General features: G+C 36.0%; 1 protein-coding gene and 1 long non-coding RNA gene across 2 annotated transcripts; one reads left to right on the top strand and one right to left on the bottom strand.

Moving 5' to 3' along the window:
• Positions 1 to 4,548: 4,548 nt before the first annotated feature.
• Positions 4,549 to 12,622, bottom strand: LOC131594899 (uncharacterized). Its single transcript, XR_009281593.1, has 3 exons — positions 12,344 to 12,622; positions 6,620 to 10,557; positions 4,549 to 4,833 (listed from the first exon to the last, which is right to left on the bottom strand). It is a non-coding gene; the product is annotated as an uncharacterized LOC131594899 (long non-coding RNA).
• A 5,511-nt stretch (positions 12,623 to 18,133) lies between these two features.
• On the top strand, positions 18,134 to 20,161 carry LOC131599248 (polygalacturonase-like). The gene is made up of 4 exons (XM_058871672.1): positions 18,134 to 18,349; positions 18,419 to 18,745; positions 18,908 to 19,426; positions 19,501 to 20,161. The coding sequence occupies exons 1-4, from the start codon at positions 18,221 to 18,223 to the stop codon at positions 19,900 to 19,902; spliced, it is 1,377 nt and encodes a 458-aa protein (XP_058727655.1). The 5' UTR covers positions 18,134 to 18,220; the 3' UTR covers positions 19,903 to 20,161.
• The last annotated feature ends 1,338 nt before the right edge of the window (positions 20,162 to 21,499 follow it).

The following is a 21,499-nucleotide window of genomic DNA, read 5'->3' as shown; positions in this document are numbered from 1 at the left end:
GAATAGGACTCTTCAAGAAATGGCCAGAACCATGATCAATGAAACCAATATGGCTAAGCATTTCTGGGCAGAAGCAATAAACACTGCATGTTATATTCAGAATAGAATCTCTATCAGACCTATTCTAAATAAGACTCCCTATGAATTGTGGAAGAATAGAAAGCCCAACATTTCATATTTCCATCCTTTTGGATGTGTATGCTTTATTCTGAACACTAAAGATCATCTTGGTAAGTTTGATTCCAAAGCTCAAAAGTGTTTCCTTCTTGGATATTCTGAACGCTCAAAAGGCTACAGGGTATACAATACTGAAACATTGGTTGTAGAAGAATCAATCAATATCAGGTTTGATGATAAGCTTGGTTCTGAAAAACCAAAGCAAGTTGATAATTTTGCAGGTTGTGATATTGACATATCAGAAGTTGTTGAGCCAAGAAGCAACGCATCAGAAGCAGAGCTTCTCAGAAGCAAAGAATCTGAAGATCAAGTAACAGCTTCTCTGGAGGATCTAAGTATTTCTGAAGAACCATCTGTCAGAAGATCATCCAGACTCATCTCTGGTCATTCAGAAGATGTCATTCTTGGAAAGAAGGATGATCCAATCAGAACAAGAGCATTCCTTAGGAACAATGCAGACTGTCAATTAGGTCTTGTATCTTTGATCGAGCCAACTTCTGTTGATCATGCTCTAGAAGATCCAGACTGGATAATTGCTATGCAAGAAGAACTAAATCAGTTTACAAGGAATGATGTTTGGGATCTTGTTCCTAGACCAGATGGATTCAATATAATCGGTACAAAATGGGTCTTCAGAAACAAGCTTAGTGAGAAAGGTGAAGTGGTAAGGAACAAAGCCAGACTGGTGGCTCAGGGTTATAGTCAGCAAGAAGGGATTGACTACACAGAAACCTTTGCACCAGTGGCCAGGTTAGAGTCTATTCGTCTATTAATTTCTTTTGCCACTCAACATAACATCACTCTCTATCAGATGGATGTTAAGAGTGCCTTCTTAAATGGTTATATAGATGAAGAAGTTTATGTCCATCAACCTCCTGGTTTTGAAGACTCTATGTCTCCTAATCATGTTTTTAAACTTAAGAAATCATTGTATGGATTGAAACAGGCTCCCAGAGCTTGGTATGAACGCTTAAGTTCTTTCCTTCTGGATAATGGTTTCACTAGAGGAAAAGTGGACACTACTCTCTTTTGTAAAACCTTTGAAAAGGATATTTTAATTTGTCAAATATATGTAGATGATATTATTTTTGGAACATCTAATGCTACACTTGGAAAGGAGTTTGCTAAGTCTATGCAGGCTGAGTTTGAAATGAGCATGATGGGAGAACTCAAGTATTTCCTTGGAATACAAATAAATCAAACATCAGAAGGAACGTATGTTCATCAAACCAAGTATGTGAAGGAACTTCTGAAGAAGTTCAATCTTCTAGACTGCAAAGAAGCCAAAACTCCTATGCATCCAACATGCATCCTAGGTAAGGATGAGGTAAGTAAGAAGGTAGATCAGAAGCTATACAGAGGTATGATTGGATCTCTTCTATATCTGACTGCTTCTAGACCTGACATTCTGTTCAGTGTTTGTTTGTGTGCTAGATTCCAATCGGATCCTAGAGAATCTCATTTAACTGCTGTTAAGAGGATTCTAAGGTATCTGAAAGGTACTACTAATGTTGGTTTAGTTTACAGAAAATCTAAAGAATACAACTTAGTAGGATTCTGCGATGCTGATTATGCTGGAGACAGAATTGAAAGAAAAAGCACTTCAGGAAGTTGCCAATTTCTTGGAAGTCACTTAATCTCCTGGTACAGCAAGAAGCAAGCAACCATTGCTCTATCAACCACAGAAGCAGAATATGTCGCAGCTGCTGGTTGTAGTACACAGATGCTCTGGATGAAGAGTCAGTTAGAAGATTATCAGATATTTGAGAGTAACATTCCTATATTCTGTGATAATACTTCTGCTATATGTTTATCTAAGAATCCTATTCTTCATTCAAAAGCTAAACATATTGAGATAAAACATCATTTCATAAGGGACTATGTTCAGAAGGGTGTTATATCTTTAAACTTTGTTGATACAGACCATCAATGGGCTGATATCTTTACAAAACCCCTGGCTGAAGATAGGTTTAAGTTCATTCTGAAGAACATCAGTATGGATTTGTGCCCAGAATGAGAAGATGAGAATTTCTCATGTATGAGTATCTTCTGAAATGAATGTGGAAAATTTTTTTTTTATCAGAAGTTCTGATTGAATTCGTTTAGAAATTATGATTCGGTTATTACTAACGTTTCATTGTCTAAGTTGATTCAGAACATCTTGTAAAGCAAAACAGCTGTTACGCTTTATCTCGGGAAGGTAAACCTGTCGTTACTATTCATGGATAAGCGCGCATGCAGTTGAAGGGACGCCGACCATAGGTAACTGTGCAAGTCACTTCATTTGTCTTTATTATCTCTCCTCACGTCACGTAACATTAAATGCTTTTCATCATTCGTTTCATTTTATTTTCCTTTAAATACTCTTCAAAATGGTTTTCGGTTTCCTATCTCTTTGTTTTCCTCTTAAAATTTTTTTTCTCTCTCTCTCTCTCTCTCGTTTTTCTTTTCTTCTCTCAAAACCTAGCATTCACCTCAAGCCTGTTGAAGCTCCATGACTCAAAGGCGACAGATCTCTGTGCATCTCGGGATGGCTCTTCTAATACCACTCAAGTCAGATCCTTCTTTGATGTTGTTATCAACTTTCATCCAAAGACAGAAGACTTTCTTGAGTTGTGGGAAGATATACTCAACTTCTATGTTGAGTTTCTTGACCGATTTGTGTATTTTTTAATTTTTGTAGTCATTTCCTCTTTGGAAATTCTACTTTGTAGTTTTCTTTTCCTTGCTGCTTCTGCTTGTTTTGTATTTGCTAGGAATGTTTTTCATCTTGTTAAACATAGGAACCTTTTGTAATATCTTTTGATTATCAATGAAAAAGTTTCTTTGTGTTTTACATTCCAGTAAATGTTTCTTTTGTCGTTTTATACATCTGAATCTTTTTATATATATTCTTTTTGATGTTATGACAAAAAGGGGGAGAAAGATAAATGATAAATGATTTGATTAAATCTATCAGTTGCTGGGTAAAGGCTCCCACACATTCACTAACAAGAACTGCAAGTTCTATACGGTTTAAGTGTTTTGCAGGTACAAAGAAGTGAAGTGAATCTTCAAAGCAAACACTAGAAGCAAAACCATTGAAACTGAAGCAAGCTGAGTGCTGTCAAGCTTCAGAGATCAGAAGCAAGAAAGAAGAATGAATCAGAAGCACTGATAATAGAATTTGAATATCATTGTCTATCCTGTTCTGACAAAATTCTATTTGCCCTGATGCACATAATGTTATGGCTCTGATACATTATTTGCTCTGATACATGTTTTTAGCCTAAAATGCTCTGATACATTTGGCTCTGATACATATCATGTATTTGAATATACATTTTATGTTCTAACTCGTTCATGCTGACTTTTGTCGTTTAGTTTTTGTTCTGTAACATTTCAGGATGTAGAGATGCTCAAATGATGCTCTGGTACATTCAACAATGTTCTGATACAAATCTAGCATGAAGTGATGTTAGTAGACATTCAAAGTTCTGAAGCTATCCGAGGGAAGCAGAAATCAGAAGATGTGAATGTTCTAAAAGATCCAGAAATTCAAGTTCTGAAGCTGTCCTGAATGGAAGCAGAAATCAGAAGCTGTGAATGTTCTGAAGATCAAAGAAATTCAAGTTCTGAAGCTGTCCTGAATGGAAGCAGAAGTCAGAAGCTGTGAATGTTCTGAAGATCAAAGAAATTCAAGTTCTGAATGTAACACCCCGATATCCGCTGCACGCATCAACCGTGTCGGCCAACCGAGCATGTTACCGGCTTAATCAATAATCCCCCCTAGGTCCGCTTATCGGCTGCCTAGGAAATATTGTTTTTGCCTCCCGCAGGAATCGAACCATGTACCTAGGGGATAAGTACATATTCATAGCAATTCCTGCTACCAATTGACCATATGGTCAAGTGGTAGCAGGAATTGCTATGAATATGTACTTATCCCCTAGGTACATGGTTCGATTCCTGCGGGAGGCAAAAACAATATTTCCTAGGCAGCCGATAAGCGGACCTAGGGGGGATTATTGATTAAGCCGGTAACATGCTCGGTTGGCCGACACGGTTGATGCGTGCAGCGGATATCGGGGTGTTACATTAAAAAGGCGCCTTTTTAATGTAACACCCTGGATTTCCGCTTACCCCGCAGGGCTTCCGGCCTACCAAGCATGTCACCAGCTTAATCAATAATCCCCCCTAGGTCCGCTTATCGGCTGCCCAGGAAATATTGTTTTTGCCTCCCGCAGGAATCGAACCATGTACCTAGGGGTTAAGTACATATTCATAGCAATTCCTGCTACCACTTGAGCTAGTACTATTGTAACACCCTTCTAAACCCCCGCGGAAAATAGAATAATATTCAGAGTAAACATGAAATACAAGGATGTCACAACTTCTTTAACATAAAATACCATAGTCATTTGTCATGCTACACGAGGAACCACTTAACATAATTACAATTCATGTTCAACACAGCGGATTATAATTCATAACATTGCATATTCATCATCATTCATGCAAGTTCTCTAATACAATTATAAAACAACAAAGACCGACATAATAATTCGTCTCTAAACTATCGTTTCCCAGTGTTACAATCAGAGCATGACTCGACACGAACTACGGGCTAGCTTACAAGCTATCTTCACCCAATCAAGACGCCGCTACATCCTTAATCTGAAATCATCAAAGTAAGGGTGAGTTTCATTCGAATTAATAAGCATTATGCAATCATAAGCAATAAAATATCATAGTAATCATCATCCACTCGATCATACATATAATCAGAATTATTACAACAAGTAAGCATCAATCCAACAATATTGGCCATCGGCCCACAACTCATCAATTATACCAATGATCAAGTTATATTAACAACATATTCTTAATACATCAATCATATAAACACACCAAGGCATAACACTGAATTCCATCCAATCATGTTATAACCAATGCATATGATTAAACTGACACTATGCATGTGGTACCATACATGGGATATACCCATCCAACTGATATCCTCATCACTGAGATACAGTTTAACCAGCACAGATTCCACACACAGGGAATCATGCTCACCAAAATATCCAGCACCGATTCCACACACTGGGAATCATGCTCACCAAAATATCCAGCACCGATTCCACACACTGGGAATCATGCTCACCAAAATATCCAGCACCGATTCCACACACTGGGAATCATGCTCACCAAAATATCCAGCACCGATTCCACACACTGGGAATCATGCTCACCAAAATATCCAGCACCGATTCCACACACTGGGAATCATGCTCACCAAAATATCCAGCACCGATTCCACACACTGGGAATCATGCTCACCAAAATATCCAGCACAGATTCCACACACTAGGAATCATGCTCACCAAATATGTATGCGAATGAATGCAACGTATGACATGCTTACAACATCACCAATCCGATGTATCACATCGTCTCATTATCATCACCAATTCATCATCAATAAGCATGCATAGTTTAGCATTCATACAATTATATCACACGCATACCTTCAACACAATCAACATATTAATATTATCAGCATATTAATATTCACAATCATCAATCATCACCACGATCAAACATCGTTATATCCATCATCATTGCACACAATGTAACAAATTGTCAAAGCAACCCAACAACATAATCACAAACATATATCATATACGACATGTTATATACTAACATCACTCAATGGATATCATAATCTCATCACCAACACAAATACATGCATCAATAGTCATATATATAAGCACATATACATATACTATCTTTCAATTCATTAATAATTAAATCGAGTTTAAAAAGTAAAGTTGACTATTGCCCATTTTATCAATTCATCAGATAAAGCATCTCATTAGCTTCGCAACGCCCAAAACGGCACATAAATCGGATACTCAGATCAAAAGTTATGAATTTTCAAAGATAAAACATTTTTAGAAAAAGTGCTGCAGGAACCGGGTTGTCCCTACGTGGGAACCGGTTCCTGGCAGCTTCAAAGTCTCGTCTCTGGTTTTTACTATGGGGAACCGGGTTGTCCCTGCATGGGAACCGGTTCCCAGCTACCCAGAATCCATATTTCTCTGTTTTTACAAGGGGGAACCGGTTCGTCCCACATGGGAACCGGTTCCTACGTACCTGCACAGCAAAATTCACCATTTTGACAGCATTTACCATATCCCAATTCCCCAATTTCAGGTACATACGAACATACACACAATTATCATTGATTTTCACACAATTACACATTTCAAACAAGTTATTGACATGTATTAACATCATATATCACAAGTATCAACAGAATCATGTCAATTCATACAAGATTATCAAAACCTAACAAAATTCCCAACCCGACACGTACGATTGAACTAGACCACAATCCTAATCAATCATACTACCTACAATCACATAAGGAATACTAACCCGAAGAATCCCCCCTTACCTCAGAGTCGAATCTTCGAAGTTCTTCTCCCCCTTTGGCTCTTCTCACTTTCACGTGTTCTCTTTTTTCCAAAATCTGCTTCTACTGCTTCTCTTTTCCCAATTCCTTTATTTTATGAAAAATAAAATAAAATATTATAATGGGCTTGCTTAGTTAACACCCCCTTACTGCTAACCACCACTCTAGGCCCAATGCCAATATTTCATCATTTTCCAAATAATTCCAAATAAAAATACTAAAATTCCAATTATTTAATTTAAATCCAAATTAAATTAATAAACTGAAATTATGGGGTGTTACAACTCTCCCCCACTAAAAGAGTTTTCGTCCTCGAAAACATACTTCAAGTAAAAGTCCCAAATAAGAGTGCTTCATTTGACTCTCCCGTTCTCCGTTAACACCTTCTTGGTCGAGTCTCAAAATTCATCTGACATAACCAACACAAGCATATCTCATGCATTCAATTCAGTTCTTACGTTGCATTTGACCATCCCCAGGTGTACCACTTGCTATAACTCCAACGGTTAACAACAATGAAACTTCGAGGTACGATCCATACAATACGCTCAACAACTGAATAATACAATTACATAATCCATGGTATGATCACAACTGATCAACACTGTAGTAATAGATTCCATTTACCCACGTACCAACCTTAGGCACACTCTTCCAATTGAGCGATAAAGTAATACTTACACTTACTCAGAGCAAGTTCCCGAGTTACTTCATCTATTAAAAACATTCCCACTATCGGAACAAGCACACATCAGTAGTTATAATTACATAGCTCATCATCCTCAATATACCATTGCTTACAAGATAGCTCAACTGAGTCCCACTCTCCACTAAGAATCAAATCAGCTTCATCCTTCATAGAGTATAATCCCTCATTACATTTAGAAATCTACATAACACCTTACAACATCACAAGATTATTATAGCATCATGTAGCATCAACTCTTCGTCTTAACTTCTCCAAATACATACTCGTTAACTACATTCAACCATAATAGGATATCCATCATCTCGGCAATTATTCAAAAGGGTTCTAATCCTTGGGCACGACATCCTTATGTCTATGAGATTCCAAATTCAACCTATAGATCAACACATATTCTCCATGTAGGATTCCGACATATTAATTCCTCACTGCTCACGAGTAGCACTCATAACACCACTCTACATCATACTTTCGTTGTACGACTACGACTACTCGTCTTAAGTCACCGTCCAATACTTTGCACTCCTTCATATTCACTTCCTCATAAGTTCCCACAATATGGTGAGTGGTCATTCTCACATCTCAGCATTCGTCACATCTTATACCATTAAGGTAACAAGCAATCTTATACTATCTTTATAATTCCGCCTATTATCAACAAGAGATTAAGGGTGATCAAGTCCTCAATTTGTCAATAGATAGCCGACAATCATATTTAAGCATAGACCGTTGTTACTACATAATAGCGTCTTTTCCGAGTTTGCACCCAAACTCATCAACATTGTCATAGTCTAATAATTCTCTATGGTGTCCTTCTTCTAGAATATTCTTTCTCAACTCGGTAACACGCGGAACACAACAGCGACCACCAACCTCATTATACCATCCTCGTCAATTCTGAGTCCGTCATCTTTACCTTGGTAATCCAAAGTCGACTTATCGATCAACTCAACATCAGCTTTCTGACTTTCTCTATCCTCGTCAGGAATACCATTAGTCAGTTTCAGTATACCCAATCTAACATTATTAGGAGCACTTTCACATACCAAACTTAGTTCTCTAAATTGTTCAATTAAATCCAACTCTTTCTCCATCAGCATCGACATTTTTAGAGGTTCCCTACTCAGTGCATTGACACAACATCTTCCTCACCAAGATGATAATCCAAGAAAAATCTAACCATGTCTATTGCTTCACATTAAGCCCTTGCTGATCAAATGGGTACTCCGGACTCTTATGATCACTAAACACTTCCAATCACAAACCATACAAATAATGTTGCCACAAACAAAACCACAGTCGTCAACTCTAAGTCATGGGTCGGATAATTCCCTTCCTGCGCTTTCAATCGTCCCGACGCATAAGTTACTACTTACTGATTTTACATCAATACACCATCCAAACCCATCAACGACGCATCACAATATACCACAAATGGTTCCAAATTCTATTTCACTTTTTCTATTGATTCCTTCATCACTCAAATCCATCAATATTTAAATCATCCTTATCATCTTATTTATCAAGGACATATTCTACTCGACTTCGTTCCGAACAATCGCGGTAATAAGCATTCCTATTCAACACTTTTTTCGTGCTTCTTTAACCGACATCATAATATCTCATCATAGGACCATTCTACTGTATTTATAACTCTCCCACAATGTAGAACATAATCTCTCCTCTTCGTGGTTTCAAACGGTACCTTAATCCGATACTCAGAGCTCAAGACATGAATGTTTCCAATCGTTATCCAAGATACAATACCGACACCATGCAACAAAACCCTATACGACATCTCCAAAACTTCTCAATTGGCACATTTAATCTCTAAGATTGCTTCTCAACAAGCCTCCTCATTATTCCTTTATTCTGTTTAACTCTGACACTGACATCCCATGTCGCACCAACGAACAATCTAGTTCTAAGGACAAGTGTAACCGTAACTCCACCTCTTTCCAACAACACCCTGTCACAATTAAATATGTTACAGCTGCTGAAACCATTTTTATAACAAACTCCATCTCTTTAGCTTTCCGACGCTTCAAACGGAACTCAAATCGGATGTCCAGAACTCCAGTTATGAATTTTCGAAGTTTCATAACGATTTAACAATCTTCCTGCGATTTGCTTATGGAAATTCTGCTCCAAAACTCATCCTTTTCAAATTAATCTCATTATTAACATTATCTTATCACATCTCTTCGCTTCCAAACTTCTTACAACTTAAACAACACATTTCATCGTTGAAGCTCGATTTCTACAACATCCTGAAACCAAATTCATGTACGCCATCATCAACCTTCTTATCCTTGAGATTATACTCATCTCTTTGCATTACTCACACTTCGAAACTTTCTCAACAACATCGATAACCTCTACTATCATCTCAATTACTTACTAGTAATCCTACGACAAGGTCTACAACCATACTTCCTTTAATCACTGCTTCAACAGCGACCTTTTACATAGGGCTACTCACACAACAACATCACAGTACGTCAGTAGCACTTGAAGCACCCCAACTTCGAAATTCCATTTCTCAGAAATAACCATCATCTACTCCGAGACACTCCGACTGAATAACAACCACAGTCTTCAGCCCAAGTCACCTTCACTTCGGAAAACAATAACTCTACACTCTTGTACTGCTGCCATACGCATCACTCTAACATCTTGCATCTGAGACATATCCGAGAAGCATGACTTCTCCCCCACTAGTCTCAATCCCACTTCTGCAAGCAAACCGTTAGAACACACTGAGTACCGACAGTGTTTCTCACACATGTCGCGTACCGACAGGAATTAACAATAAGACTCTGGTCACAAGGACCGACTATGCTCTGATACCACTATTGTAACACCCTTCTAAACCCCCGCGGAAAATAGAATAATATTCAGAGTAAACATGAAATACAAGGATGTCACAACTTCTTTAACATAAAATACCATAGTCATTTGTCATGCTACACGAGGAACCACTTAACATAATTACAATTCATGTTCAACACAGCGGATTATAATTCATAACATTGCATATTCATCATCATTCATGCAAGTTCTCTAATACAATTATAAAACAACAAAGACCGACATAATAATTCGTCTCTAAACTATCGTTTCCCAGTGTTACAATCAGAGCATGACTCGACACGAACTACGGGCTAGCTTACAAGCTATCTTCACCCAATCAAGACGCCGCTACATCCTTAATCTGAAATCATCAAAGTAAGGGTGAGTTTCATTCGAATTAATAAGCATTATGCAATCATAAGCAATAAAATATCATAGTAATCATCATCCACTCGATCATACATATAATCAGAATTATTACAACAAGTAAGCATCAATCCAACAATATTGGCCATCGGCCCACAACTCATCAATTATACCAATGATCAAGTTATATTAACAACATATTCTTAATACATCAATCATATAAACACACCAAGGCATAACACTGAATTCCATCCAATCATGTTATAACCAATGCATATGATTAAACTGACACTATGCATGTGGTACCATACATGGGATATACCCATCCAACTGATATCCTCATCACTGAGATACAGTTTAACCAGCACAGATTCCACACACAGGGAATCATGCTCACCAAAATATCCAGCACCGATTCCACACACTGGGAATCATGCTCACCAAAATATCCAGCACCGATTCCACACACTGGGAATCATGCTCACCAAAATATCCAGCACCGATTCCACACACTGGGAATCATGCACACCAAAATATCCAGCACCGATTCCACACACTGGGAATCATGCTCACCAAAATATCCAGCACCGATTCCACACACTGGGAATCATGCTCACCAAAATATCCAGCACCGATTCCACACACTGGGAATCATGCTCACCAAAATATCCAGCACAGATTCCACACACTAGGAATCATGCTCACCAAATATGTATGCGAATGAATGCAACGTATGACATGCTTACAACATCACCAATCCGATGTATCACATCGTCTCATTATCATCACCAATTCATCATCAATAAGCATGCATAGTTTAGCATTCATACAATTATATCACACGCATACCTTCAACACAATCAACATATTAATATTATCAGCATATTAATATTCACAATCATCAATCATCACCACGATCAAACATCGTTATATCCATCATCATTGCACACAATGTAACAAATTGTCAAAGCAACCCAACAACATAATCACAAACATATATCATATACGACATGTTATATACTAACATCACTCAATGGATATCATAATCTCATCACCAACACAAATACATGCATCAATAGTCATATATATAAGCACATATACATATACTATCTTTCAATTCATTAATAATTAAATCGAGTTTAAAAAGTAAAGTTGGCTATTGCCCATTTTATCAATTCATCAGATAAAGCATCTCATTAGCTTCGCAACGCCCAAAACGGCACATAAATCGGATACTCAGATCAAAAGTTATGAATTTTCAAAGATAAAACATTTTTAGAAAAAGTGCTGCAGGAACCGGGTTGTCCCTACGTGGGAACCGGTTCCTGGCAGCTTCAAAGTCTCGTCTCTGGTTTTTACTATGGGGAACCGGGTTGTCCCTGCATGGGAACCGGTTCCCAGCTACCCAGAATCCATATTTCTCTGTTTTTACAAGGGGGAACCGGTTCGTCCCACATGGGAACCGGTTCCTACGTACCTGCACAGCAAAATTCACCATTTTGACAGCATTTACCATATCCCAATTCCCCAATTTCAGGTACATACGAACATACACACAATTATCATTGATTTTCACACAATTACACATTTCAAACAAGTTATTGACATGTATTAACATCATATATCACAAGTATCAACAGAATCATGTCAATTCATACAAGATTATCAAAACCTAACAAAATTCCCAACCCGACACGTACGATTGAACTAGACCACAATCCTAATCAATCATACTACCTACAATCACATAAGGAATACTAACCCGAAGAATCCCCCCTTACCTCAGAGTCGAATCTTCGAAGTTCTTCTCCCCCTTTGGCTCTTCTCACTTTCACGTGTTCTCTTTTTTCCAAAATCTGCTTCTACTGCTTCTCTTTTCCCAATTCCTTTATTTTATGAAAAATAAAATAAAATATTATAATGGGCTTGCTTAGTTAACACCCCCTTACTGCTAACCACCACTCTAGGCCCAATGCCAATATTTCATCATTTTCCAAATAATTCCAAATAAAAATACTAAAATTCCAATTATTTAATTTAAATCCAAATTAAATTAATAAACTGAAATTATGGGGTGTTACACTGAAGCTGTCCAATGGAAGCAGAAGTCAGAAGCTATGGATTCTCTGAAGGCAGAAGCTCATATGATCGTCTCTACCGAAATAATCAGGGAAGTCTTTTATTAAAGTTCTTCGAGTATTTATTTCAGGGGGAGATTACTTATCTCAGGGGGAGATTGTTGATCTCAGGGGGAGACATATTCATATGCTTATGCTATAGCTGTGTAATTTGTCTTTTGCCGTCTACTCTTTCTGATCGCAAATTCATATCATTTATATATGTTTTTGTCATCATCAAAAAGGGGGAGATTGTTAGAACAAGATTTGTTCTTATCAATTATCTTAGTTTTGATGATAACAATAATATGAATTTTGCTTAAGATAATATGGTACTCTAATCCAATGCAATTTCCCTTTCAGGAAATATATATAAAGAGTACGCATAATTCAGCGCTCAGAAGATGTGTCTCAAATGGTTCAGCATGCAACATCAGAACATGGTCTGGCAAGACATCAGAAGATGGTCGAAGCAGAATCAGAACATGGGTCTATGAAAGCATCAGAAGAACATGAGATCAGAAGCACTGAAGATCAGAAGATGGTATCACGCTCAGAAGCACTTCAAGGTCAGAAGATCAGAAGATGCTGTGCACCAAGCTGTTTGACTCTGATGATATTCAAACGTCGTATTCACAAACATCAGATCAGAAGGAAGTACACGTGGCAGACTACGCTGACTGACAAAAGGAACGTTAAAGCTACTAAAGGCTACGTCAGTAGACACAGCGTGAACAAGGCTCGAGGTAGTTGACAAAAGCGTATAACATTAAATGCAAAGCTGTACGGAACACGCAAAGCATTAAATGCATTCAACGGTCATCTTCTCAACGCCTATAAATATGAAGTTCTGATGAGAAGCAAGGTTAACGATTTCGCACCAATACAATTCAAATTAACTTGCTGAAACGCTGTTCAAATCTAAACTCAGAATCTTCATCTTCATCAAAGCTCACTACATTGCTGTTGTAATATCTTAGTGAGATTAAGCTTAAATTGTAAGAGAAATATCACAGTTGTGATTATCGCTTTTAAGAAGCATTTGTAAACTCTTGAATTGATTACATTAAGTTGTAAGGAACTAGAGTGATCAGTTGATCAGTATACTCTAGGAAGTCTTAGCAGTTAGCTGAGCAGGAAGTCTTAGCAGTTAGCTGAGCAGGAAGTCTTGGCAGTTGGCTGAGCAGGAAGTCTTGGCAGTTGGCTGAGCAGAAAGTCTTAGGAGTGAACTAAGCCTAGAGTGATCGTGTTGATCAGTAGACTCTAGAAAAGTCTTAGGAGTGAACTAAGCAGTTGTTCCTGGAGTGATCAGGTTGTGATCAGAAGACTCTGGAAGACTTAGTTGCGGCTAAGTGGAAAACCATTGTAATCCGTGCGATTAGTGGATTAAATCCTCAGTTGAGGTAAATCATCTCTGCGGGGGTGGACTGGAGTAGCTTCGTTAACAGCGAACCAGGATAAAAATAATTGTGCATTTTATTTTTATCGCTCAAGATTTTAAGTCACACTTATTCAATCCCCCCCCTTTCTAAGTGTTTTTCTATCCTTCACATATAAGGTGTTATATGTTTAACAAGTAAGAGGGATCAATCAGATGATTTGAAGAATATACAGTTTCAAAATAAAGAGATTATTTAGGAAACAAATAATCAAAGAGCTTTCTTGTAGAAGTATTGACTGCTGATTTGTAACAGCTTATGAAGTTGTGATTATAAGTCCATATTCATTTTGGTATAGGATATAAATATAATGGCTCAAGATGTAGAAATTTAGGGTTGGTTAAGGAGAATCTCCCGGGTTGTAGGAATATCACCATATTTCTCCTCGAAGCTGTGAAGCAGGAGAAGTAGTATCACCTTGAATCTTGTAGGCAAGAGTTGTATTGTTGTTGGAGGAAGCTATGAAGCAACTCTAAGTTATTGTTCTTAGTCAAGAGTCTTAGCTAGGTATTTTCATGGAAGTGAATCTTTTGCGAGTGTTTGATATTGTAGGGTATCATTGTTTATGTTTAAAGGGATTTGAGGGGGGCCTCATATCTAGGTGAGTCTTAGGATGAAGTATTGCATTGGGTAGTGATTAAGTGAGAAGTTGTAAACCGTAGGTTGTTTAGCTTCAAATTGATAGTGAACTTCAGTCCTGGCTTAGTATGCTCCAAGAGTAGGAGAGTTGCTCCGAACTAGGTTAACAAATATTTTTCTATTTCGCCCCTTTGAATTGAGTATCTCGCCCTTATTATCCCTACCTAAATATTTTTCTATTTCACTTATTAAAATAACCTAAACTAATAATTCTAATTATTCTAAAATACTCCTAACACCTCAAAACCACCCAACATCATATATCATCATCAGAACATCATATTCAACAAATATTTCACGTGTACACGTCATAAATCACTAAAACATCACATATCATCATCAAAATACCAAAACTTAATAATGATGCAGTTTTGGTTTTAATACAACTTTCTGAACTTAATTTGATCGGTTATTACGAAAGTAAAATCGTGAATATGTCAGGTAAGATCAAAATCCGTCTGATACTAAATAGTAAAATTGGTTTTTTAATTAATAAACACCTTAAAACCACTTTATTAATTAATTAGGAATGCTTAATACTTCTAGAAAGTGACTTTCAGACTATTAGCAGACGTGTTCATAGGTTTAGGATCCAATTATTCGTGCATATGCCGTGAACCCTTTTATGTTAAAGATTTTATTTCTTAAAAAATGATTCATTTCTTTAAGGTAAACACAGATTGGGAATATGACAACCCGGGTAAAGATTAAAGAGTAAAATTTGCTTATGAATACGCGAGAGCGACAATTCTTATTCTTTAATTATTTTTCAAAGTAGAAAATATTTCCCCATAAGTAATCCTATTTAGAAATCATAAGAGTATTGTTTAGTCAACGAGAATCACGTTATAGCATTATCATTCCATATTTATAAAAAATTTAATTTATTATTTTTATGTCCAATACAAACCTTTGAACGACCGCCTTAGGTAAACAACGTAATAATAGATTGATTGTTTGGTCTATGTGGGTTCGACAATCTTTTATATTACGTTGATACAATTTTTATACTTGCAGAAAGCACCAATCATTAATCGATAGCTTAATCTCGATTTTCTGCACCGTTGCACCTTCCCCTTGCATGACCAATCCTCGTACCTATGTCTTTTCATCTTTTGGGTTTTATCGATATTTTCCCTTTCCTTTAATTTTGGTTGCAACTCTTTCTTTTTGAGTTAAGTTAATCAATAGCTTAATCTCAATTTTTCTACCACGACACACGAGATTTTAAAAACACACCTCTGACCGCATTAGGAGCCCCATAAGACAATTTCGTCTTTATATCTTAAGTATTTTTTTTTCAAAACTATAATTACATGCCTTAAAACTCAATTAACTTCTTATATAATTAAAAATAGGGTTAAATATATTAAGCCCCCTGCCATTATAGTGTGTTTTGATTAGCCCCCCTGAAGTTTTTTTTTTACTAAAGGCCCCCCTTATAAAACATAAATCCTGGATTTACCACACCCTTTTATCCTAATTGCTAATTGAGCTTTGACTTAATTGATGATGTTGCAAAAGTGACCATTCATTATCACTACAAAGTGACCCGGATCCTCCCTTTTCTAACCACAAAATTGGGTTTATGAAACCCTAGAGAAACAATAGAGGCAATGCCTCTTTTTCCTTCCTCTTTTTCACGATAGCTTCTGAAAAAAATAGAGAGGAACAAAAGCACCTCGGCCCTCATCTCCCTCGATTTCTCTCGGTTAATCAACAACAAGGAAGTTCATGGTTTACTTGCTTAATGAACAACACAAATGCTCTCTCTCTTTTGCCATGAACAATGACAACCTCTCTCTCGGTCGCCTACAATAACAAAGATGGAGGCCTCACTCGATTCTTCTCTGTCAGGTTTAACAACAATAGAAACATCATCTCTCAGTTTCTCTCCTTCCTCTCAATGAAATTCCGCCATGGCCTTTCTCCGAGACCAAACGAAAAACCAGAAAGAAGAAGATAAAGCATGCTTAGTTTTCACTATGGAAGATGAATCTATGTTTCATGTTTGTAAATCATCAATCTATGTTAATTAATTTCAACTTTTATCACAAAAAACCTAAGCTTAAATTAAATGGTGTTTAGGCAAGGATATATGCAATTTGAGAGGGGTTGATGATCAAAAAATTGTAAAGGACCTGATAGCATTAAAGAATTTAAGAGGGGTTGCGAATTCGACTTTGTTTCCCTCTGTTCTTGCTTTTGATTCTATTACATTTGGAAATCCTACAAGTAATTGTTGCGATTGCTTTACCGCGAATTGTTATCGCTACTGCTTTGATTTCACAATTGTTCCAAATATTTGCTATTGTTTTGATTGTGCAATTGCTTGTGCAAATTTGATGAAAGTTGAATGATAAAGATGATTGATGTGTCGATTCTATTTGAACCTGCAACTTTTTTGAACTTTGTTGCACGTCGAAGATTGGTAAGCCCTTCTTTCCTTCCTTTTATTCTTGTTGTAATTTCCTTAGCTTTATTGAACCAAAATTGTTGATGCTTTATGTTTTGATTCCTTGTGCTTCCCTCGTTTGAATTGTTGTTCGTTTTTGAAGAAACAACTTGTTGCTAACAACTTTGAAGCTTTGAATCTTTGTTGTAAGCTCCTCTTTGTGATAATGGTGCTACTTCTCCCTTTTGCCACATCATCAATTAAGTCAAAGCCCAATCAGCAAATAGGATAAAAATATATTTAACCCTTAAAAATATTAATATTAAGGGTTTTTTAAATTTGTAATAACTCCACTAAATTAAAATTCACGTTCCAACGCTTACAATACACACTACAACAACCACAATGACGACATTCACAACCCGAGCAACTGTAAGTTAAAGCCATCAAGATAGCCAAAACCATTTAAACCAAACATAGCATCATCATACACTAATGTATGTTAATAGTTTCATGAACCAAACCTTGAAATTTTTGTGTTTCTCCTTTTAAAGGAAAAATTTTAAATTTGCAGAGTTATTAATTAATGATATTTTTATCAAAATACTTATAATTCTTTTATGTTTTATTTTTAATTAGTAAAAAAAAAATACCACAATGGATATATAAGTTATTTTTCCTTATAAAGGTTAATCTTGAAAAATCACTAACAAATAATTATTTACTAATTAAAAAGTATGATAATTTTTGTGAATAACAAGACAGTAATATAATTAGTATCCATAGTCTTATATTTAGAAAGTGAGAATAAAATGGTAATGTTAAAGTCAAAGATAAGTATAGTAAACTTGTTATCTATAAGAGATGAAAAATGATTGTAATTAATAAACACAAGAAAGAACCAAACAAATAAAAAAGGAAAGAGACATATTTAGATAGTAGTTCGTTTGCCTTGTTCATGGTAATGATCCTTCGACATTCAAGTATAAATAGTGTTCCACCTTACTTTCAAATAGCATAATCATTCAAGAGAAGTCAAAGTATATAATAATAATAATCAAAGAAGATATGATGAAGAACTTGAGAATTGGTATAATATTTTCATTCCTATATTTTCTAGCGGACATTGTTGCAGCTCAATCTGGTGTCTTTGACATATCTAAATTTGGTGGAGCACCAAATGGAGATATTACCCAGGTAATAAATATTCTTATTCAATTGACAATAAGAAAATAATTAGCTTCTAATAAATTTTCCTTTCATAAGGCCTTCACGACTGCTTGGAATGAAGCGTGTGCATCAACAACTGCCGCTAAAATTGTTATTCCAGCTGGTACATACAAGATGGGTTTATTAGAAGTTAAAGGTCCTTGTAAGGCTCCTGTAGAAGTTCAAGTGGATGGCACAATTCAAGCACCTGGGAACAATGCTGATCTTAAAGGAGCTGAACAATGGATCCGGTTTAATGATATAGACTCCCTTACCATATCAGGAAAAGGAGTTTTTGATGGTCAAGGTGCAGCTGCATGGAAAGGTGCTTCAGTTGCTTGGAAAGATAAATCTCATGGAAAAGGTTCCAATAAACGTGCAATTGTAAGTATTAATCACCCAAATAATTATATTCCGTAATGAAAAATCTTACTCATAATTAAATATTTAGGTTGAATTCAAACAAAAAAGCATTATAATTAAGTTTTCTGGTTGAATTCATACAAAAAATCATTATAATTAAATTTTTTTGTTGAATTCCAACAGAGTTTGTATTTTGCTTATTGCAACAATACAATGGTCACTGGTGTTACATCTAAGGACAGCAAGTATTTTCATTTTATGGTTTTGGGGTGTAACAATATCACATTTGATGCCGTCAAAATTATAGCGCCTGATGAAAGTCCTAATACTGATGGAATCCACATGGGAAGATCAAATGGTGTTACAATTATTAATACGAACATTGGAACTGGAGATGATTGTGTATCATTAGGTGATGGTAGCAAAAATGTAACTGTCGAAAATGTGAATTGTGGACCAGGACATGGTATTAGTGTTGGAAGCCTTGGAAAGTATCCGAATGAAGAGAATGTAGCAGGTTTTATAGTTAAAAATTGTACTCTCACAGAAACTGAAAATGGTGTGAGGATTAAGACTTGGCCTGATACACCAGGAAAAATTACTGTTACTGATATGCATTTTGAAGACATTATCATGAATAATGTCATGAACCCTGTCATCGTTGACCAAGAGTATTGTCCATGGAATCAATGTTCTAAAAAGGTAATAATCACTCGCATCTTTATTTGTTTAGTATTACACTTTAATGTATATAACTAACATTTTCTATGATTTAGAATCCATCAAAAATAAAGCTAAGCAAGGTTACATTCAAGAACATTAAGGGCACATCTGGAACATCAGAAGGAGTGATTATTATTTGCAGTAGTGGTGTACCATGCGATGGCGTGGAGTTAAATAATGTTGATCTCACATTCAATGGAGCACCAGCAGTAGCTAAATGTTCTAATGTCAAACCTATAGTTACAGGAAAAGCTCCTATTTGTGGAGCTCCAGCTTCAGCTTCAACTTCAACTTCAGCATCACCTTCAGCTTCACCGACTTCAGCTTCAGCATCACCTTCAGCTTCGCCAGATTCAGCTTCAGCTCCTAAAGAGTCAGCTCCTAAAGAAAAAAAAGAAAAAAAAGAAAAAAAAGAAGAAAAAGAAGAAAAAGGAGAAAAAGAAGACGACGATTAGACAAACCATCCCCTTAATGCGAGGATGCAGTAGTATAGTTCTATAGGAATACACATGTGTATAAAAACTATTTTCATGTATATTTATTCTTTCTCATTAAAAATAAATATCACTTAGTTTTTGTAATTAGAGAGTTAAAATACATTGTTCAAAATACATGAGATTTATATTTAAGAATGTTTCATGAAAAGCTGTGAAATGTACTAGGTTGTACAATGTTCAAATGCATTGAAATATTCAGGTGAACCGTAAAATGTAATCGAAGTGACTACATACTTTAAGCATAACTAATTACTAAAGTAAAAAAACATCATCCAAATGAAAAAATTTCTCCAAAAAGATAAATTTCCAAATGTATAGAAAGGATGAAGAAACAAAAATACTCTATAACTTAATACCACCAAGGGGGTAGAGGGAAAAAGGATCGAAAACTCATAGCGCTTTCTGTAATATTTTGGAAAATATTCTAGGTGTGTATGAAAAATTATTTAGGTATTGAGTGACTTAGTATTTTTTAAGTACACATAGAAACTCACATAGTGTTCCAAAACTCTCACATTTTAATTTTAAAAATGACTGGGTAGTTCTATCTAGATTATTCATAAGCAATTGAGATGAATTAGTTCAGTAATTCAAAATAGTACGAATGGATAAAAATTATGATAATCAATCTATCATGTTAGTGATGTATTAGTTCACTATTTCAATATAGCACAAATGGAGAAAAAGTTTTTATAATTTTGGACGATATATATGAACATAAGGAAAGGGTTAGTCTGAACATAACTATAATTGAAAGACACTACTTTAATCCTAAACATTTTTTTCACATGAAGACCACCAAATACATAAATATTTCGTATGCGGTTACCTCCACAACTACAATAGACTGCAATTTCGGTGTGATTTTAAAATCTCACCTCCTGCAGTGTTAGAAACCCCATAAGACAAATTCAATCATGTATATTTAAGTATTTTCATTAAAAATAAAAATATTAGAATCTTAAAACTCAATTTACTTCTGAGGTAGTGAAAAAGTTGAACACTAAATGTTTTTCAACATGGTATTTTAAATACCTCCCTATAAAAATTCACACTGCAATGAAGCATCGCAAATATTGTATTTTAAATACCTCCCTTTAAAAAACATATTATTTTCACCTTTGTTTTAATAAGACAAAGAAGTTGTATTAAAGATGAACACAAGGGATGGTCAACCCTATTTTCGCATGCGGAAACGGTACCACCTGGAAAAAGAGGTGCCATGGGTTTCTTTTTGTTATAGAAGGAACATGTAACAAGAATTTTTAATTTATCCTACGAGGAGGAAGGGGAAAAAGATCTTAATAAACCCTAATTTGGTTAGGTGTGGGAAGCACCTAGGAGAGATTCTAAGGATCAAGAGGTTGGTTATACAGAGGTAATGTATTAGCACCTTAAGAATCCGCAGTACTCTACGGGAGCCATTTTGTATTTTTTAATTCTTCTTATCCAGTGTTGGTTGTGCTTACTGTTTATTGGGAAATTTTCTCCTTTGTGATAGGAGAGAGAGTGAATTGATGAAAAGTGAAAACTCTAGTAACACACGCTCAATGTC

This window comes from Vicia villosa, linkage group LG4 (genome assembly GCF_029867415.1).
Source record: "Vicia villosa cultivar HV-30 ecotype Madison, WI linkage group LG4, Vvil1.0, whole genome shotgun sequence".
Taxonomy (NCBI): Eukaryota; Viridiplantae; Streptophyta; class Magnoliopsida; order Fabales; family Fabaceae; genus Vicia; species Vicia villosa.
This window is presented reverse-complemented; position numbering and strand designations above follow the sequence as displayed.

Excerpts from the sequence above, each read along its gene's own strand:
- LOC131599248 (XM_058871672.1), top strand. The coding sequence starts at position 18,221 with ATGATGAAGAACTTGAGAATTGGTATAATATTTTCATTCCTATATTTT. Across the intron at positions 18,350-18,418 it reads CAAATGGAGATATTACCCAG|GCCTTCACGACTGCTTGGAA; the intron begins GTAATAAATATT and ends TCCTTTCATAAG. Across the intron at positions 18,746-18,907 it reads GTTCCAATAAACGTGCAATT|AGTTTGTATTTTGCTTATTG; the intron begins GTAAGTATTAAT and ends GAATTCCAACAG.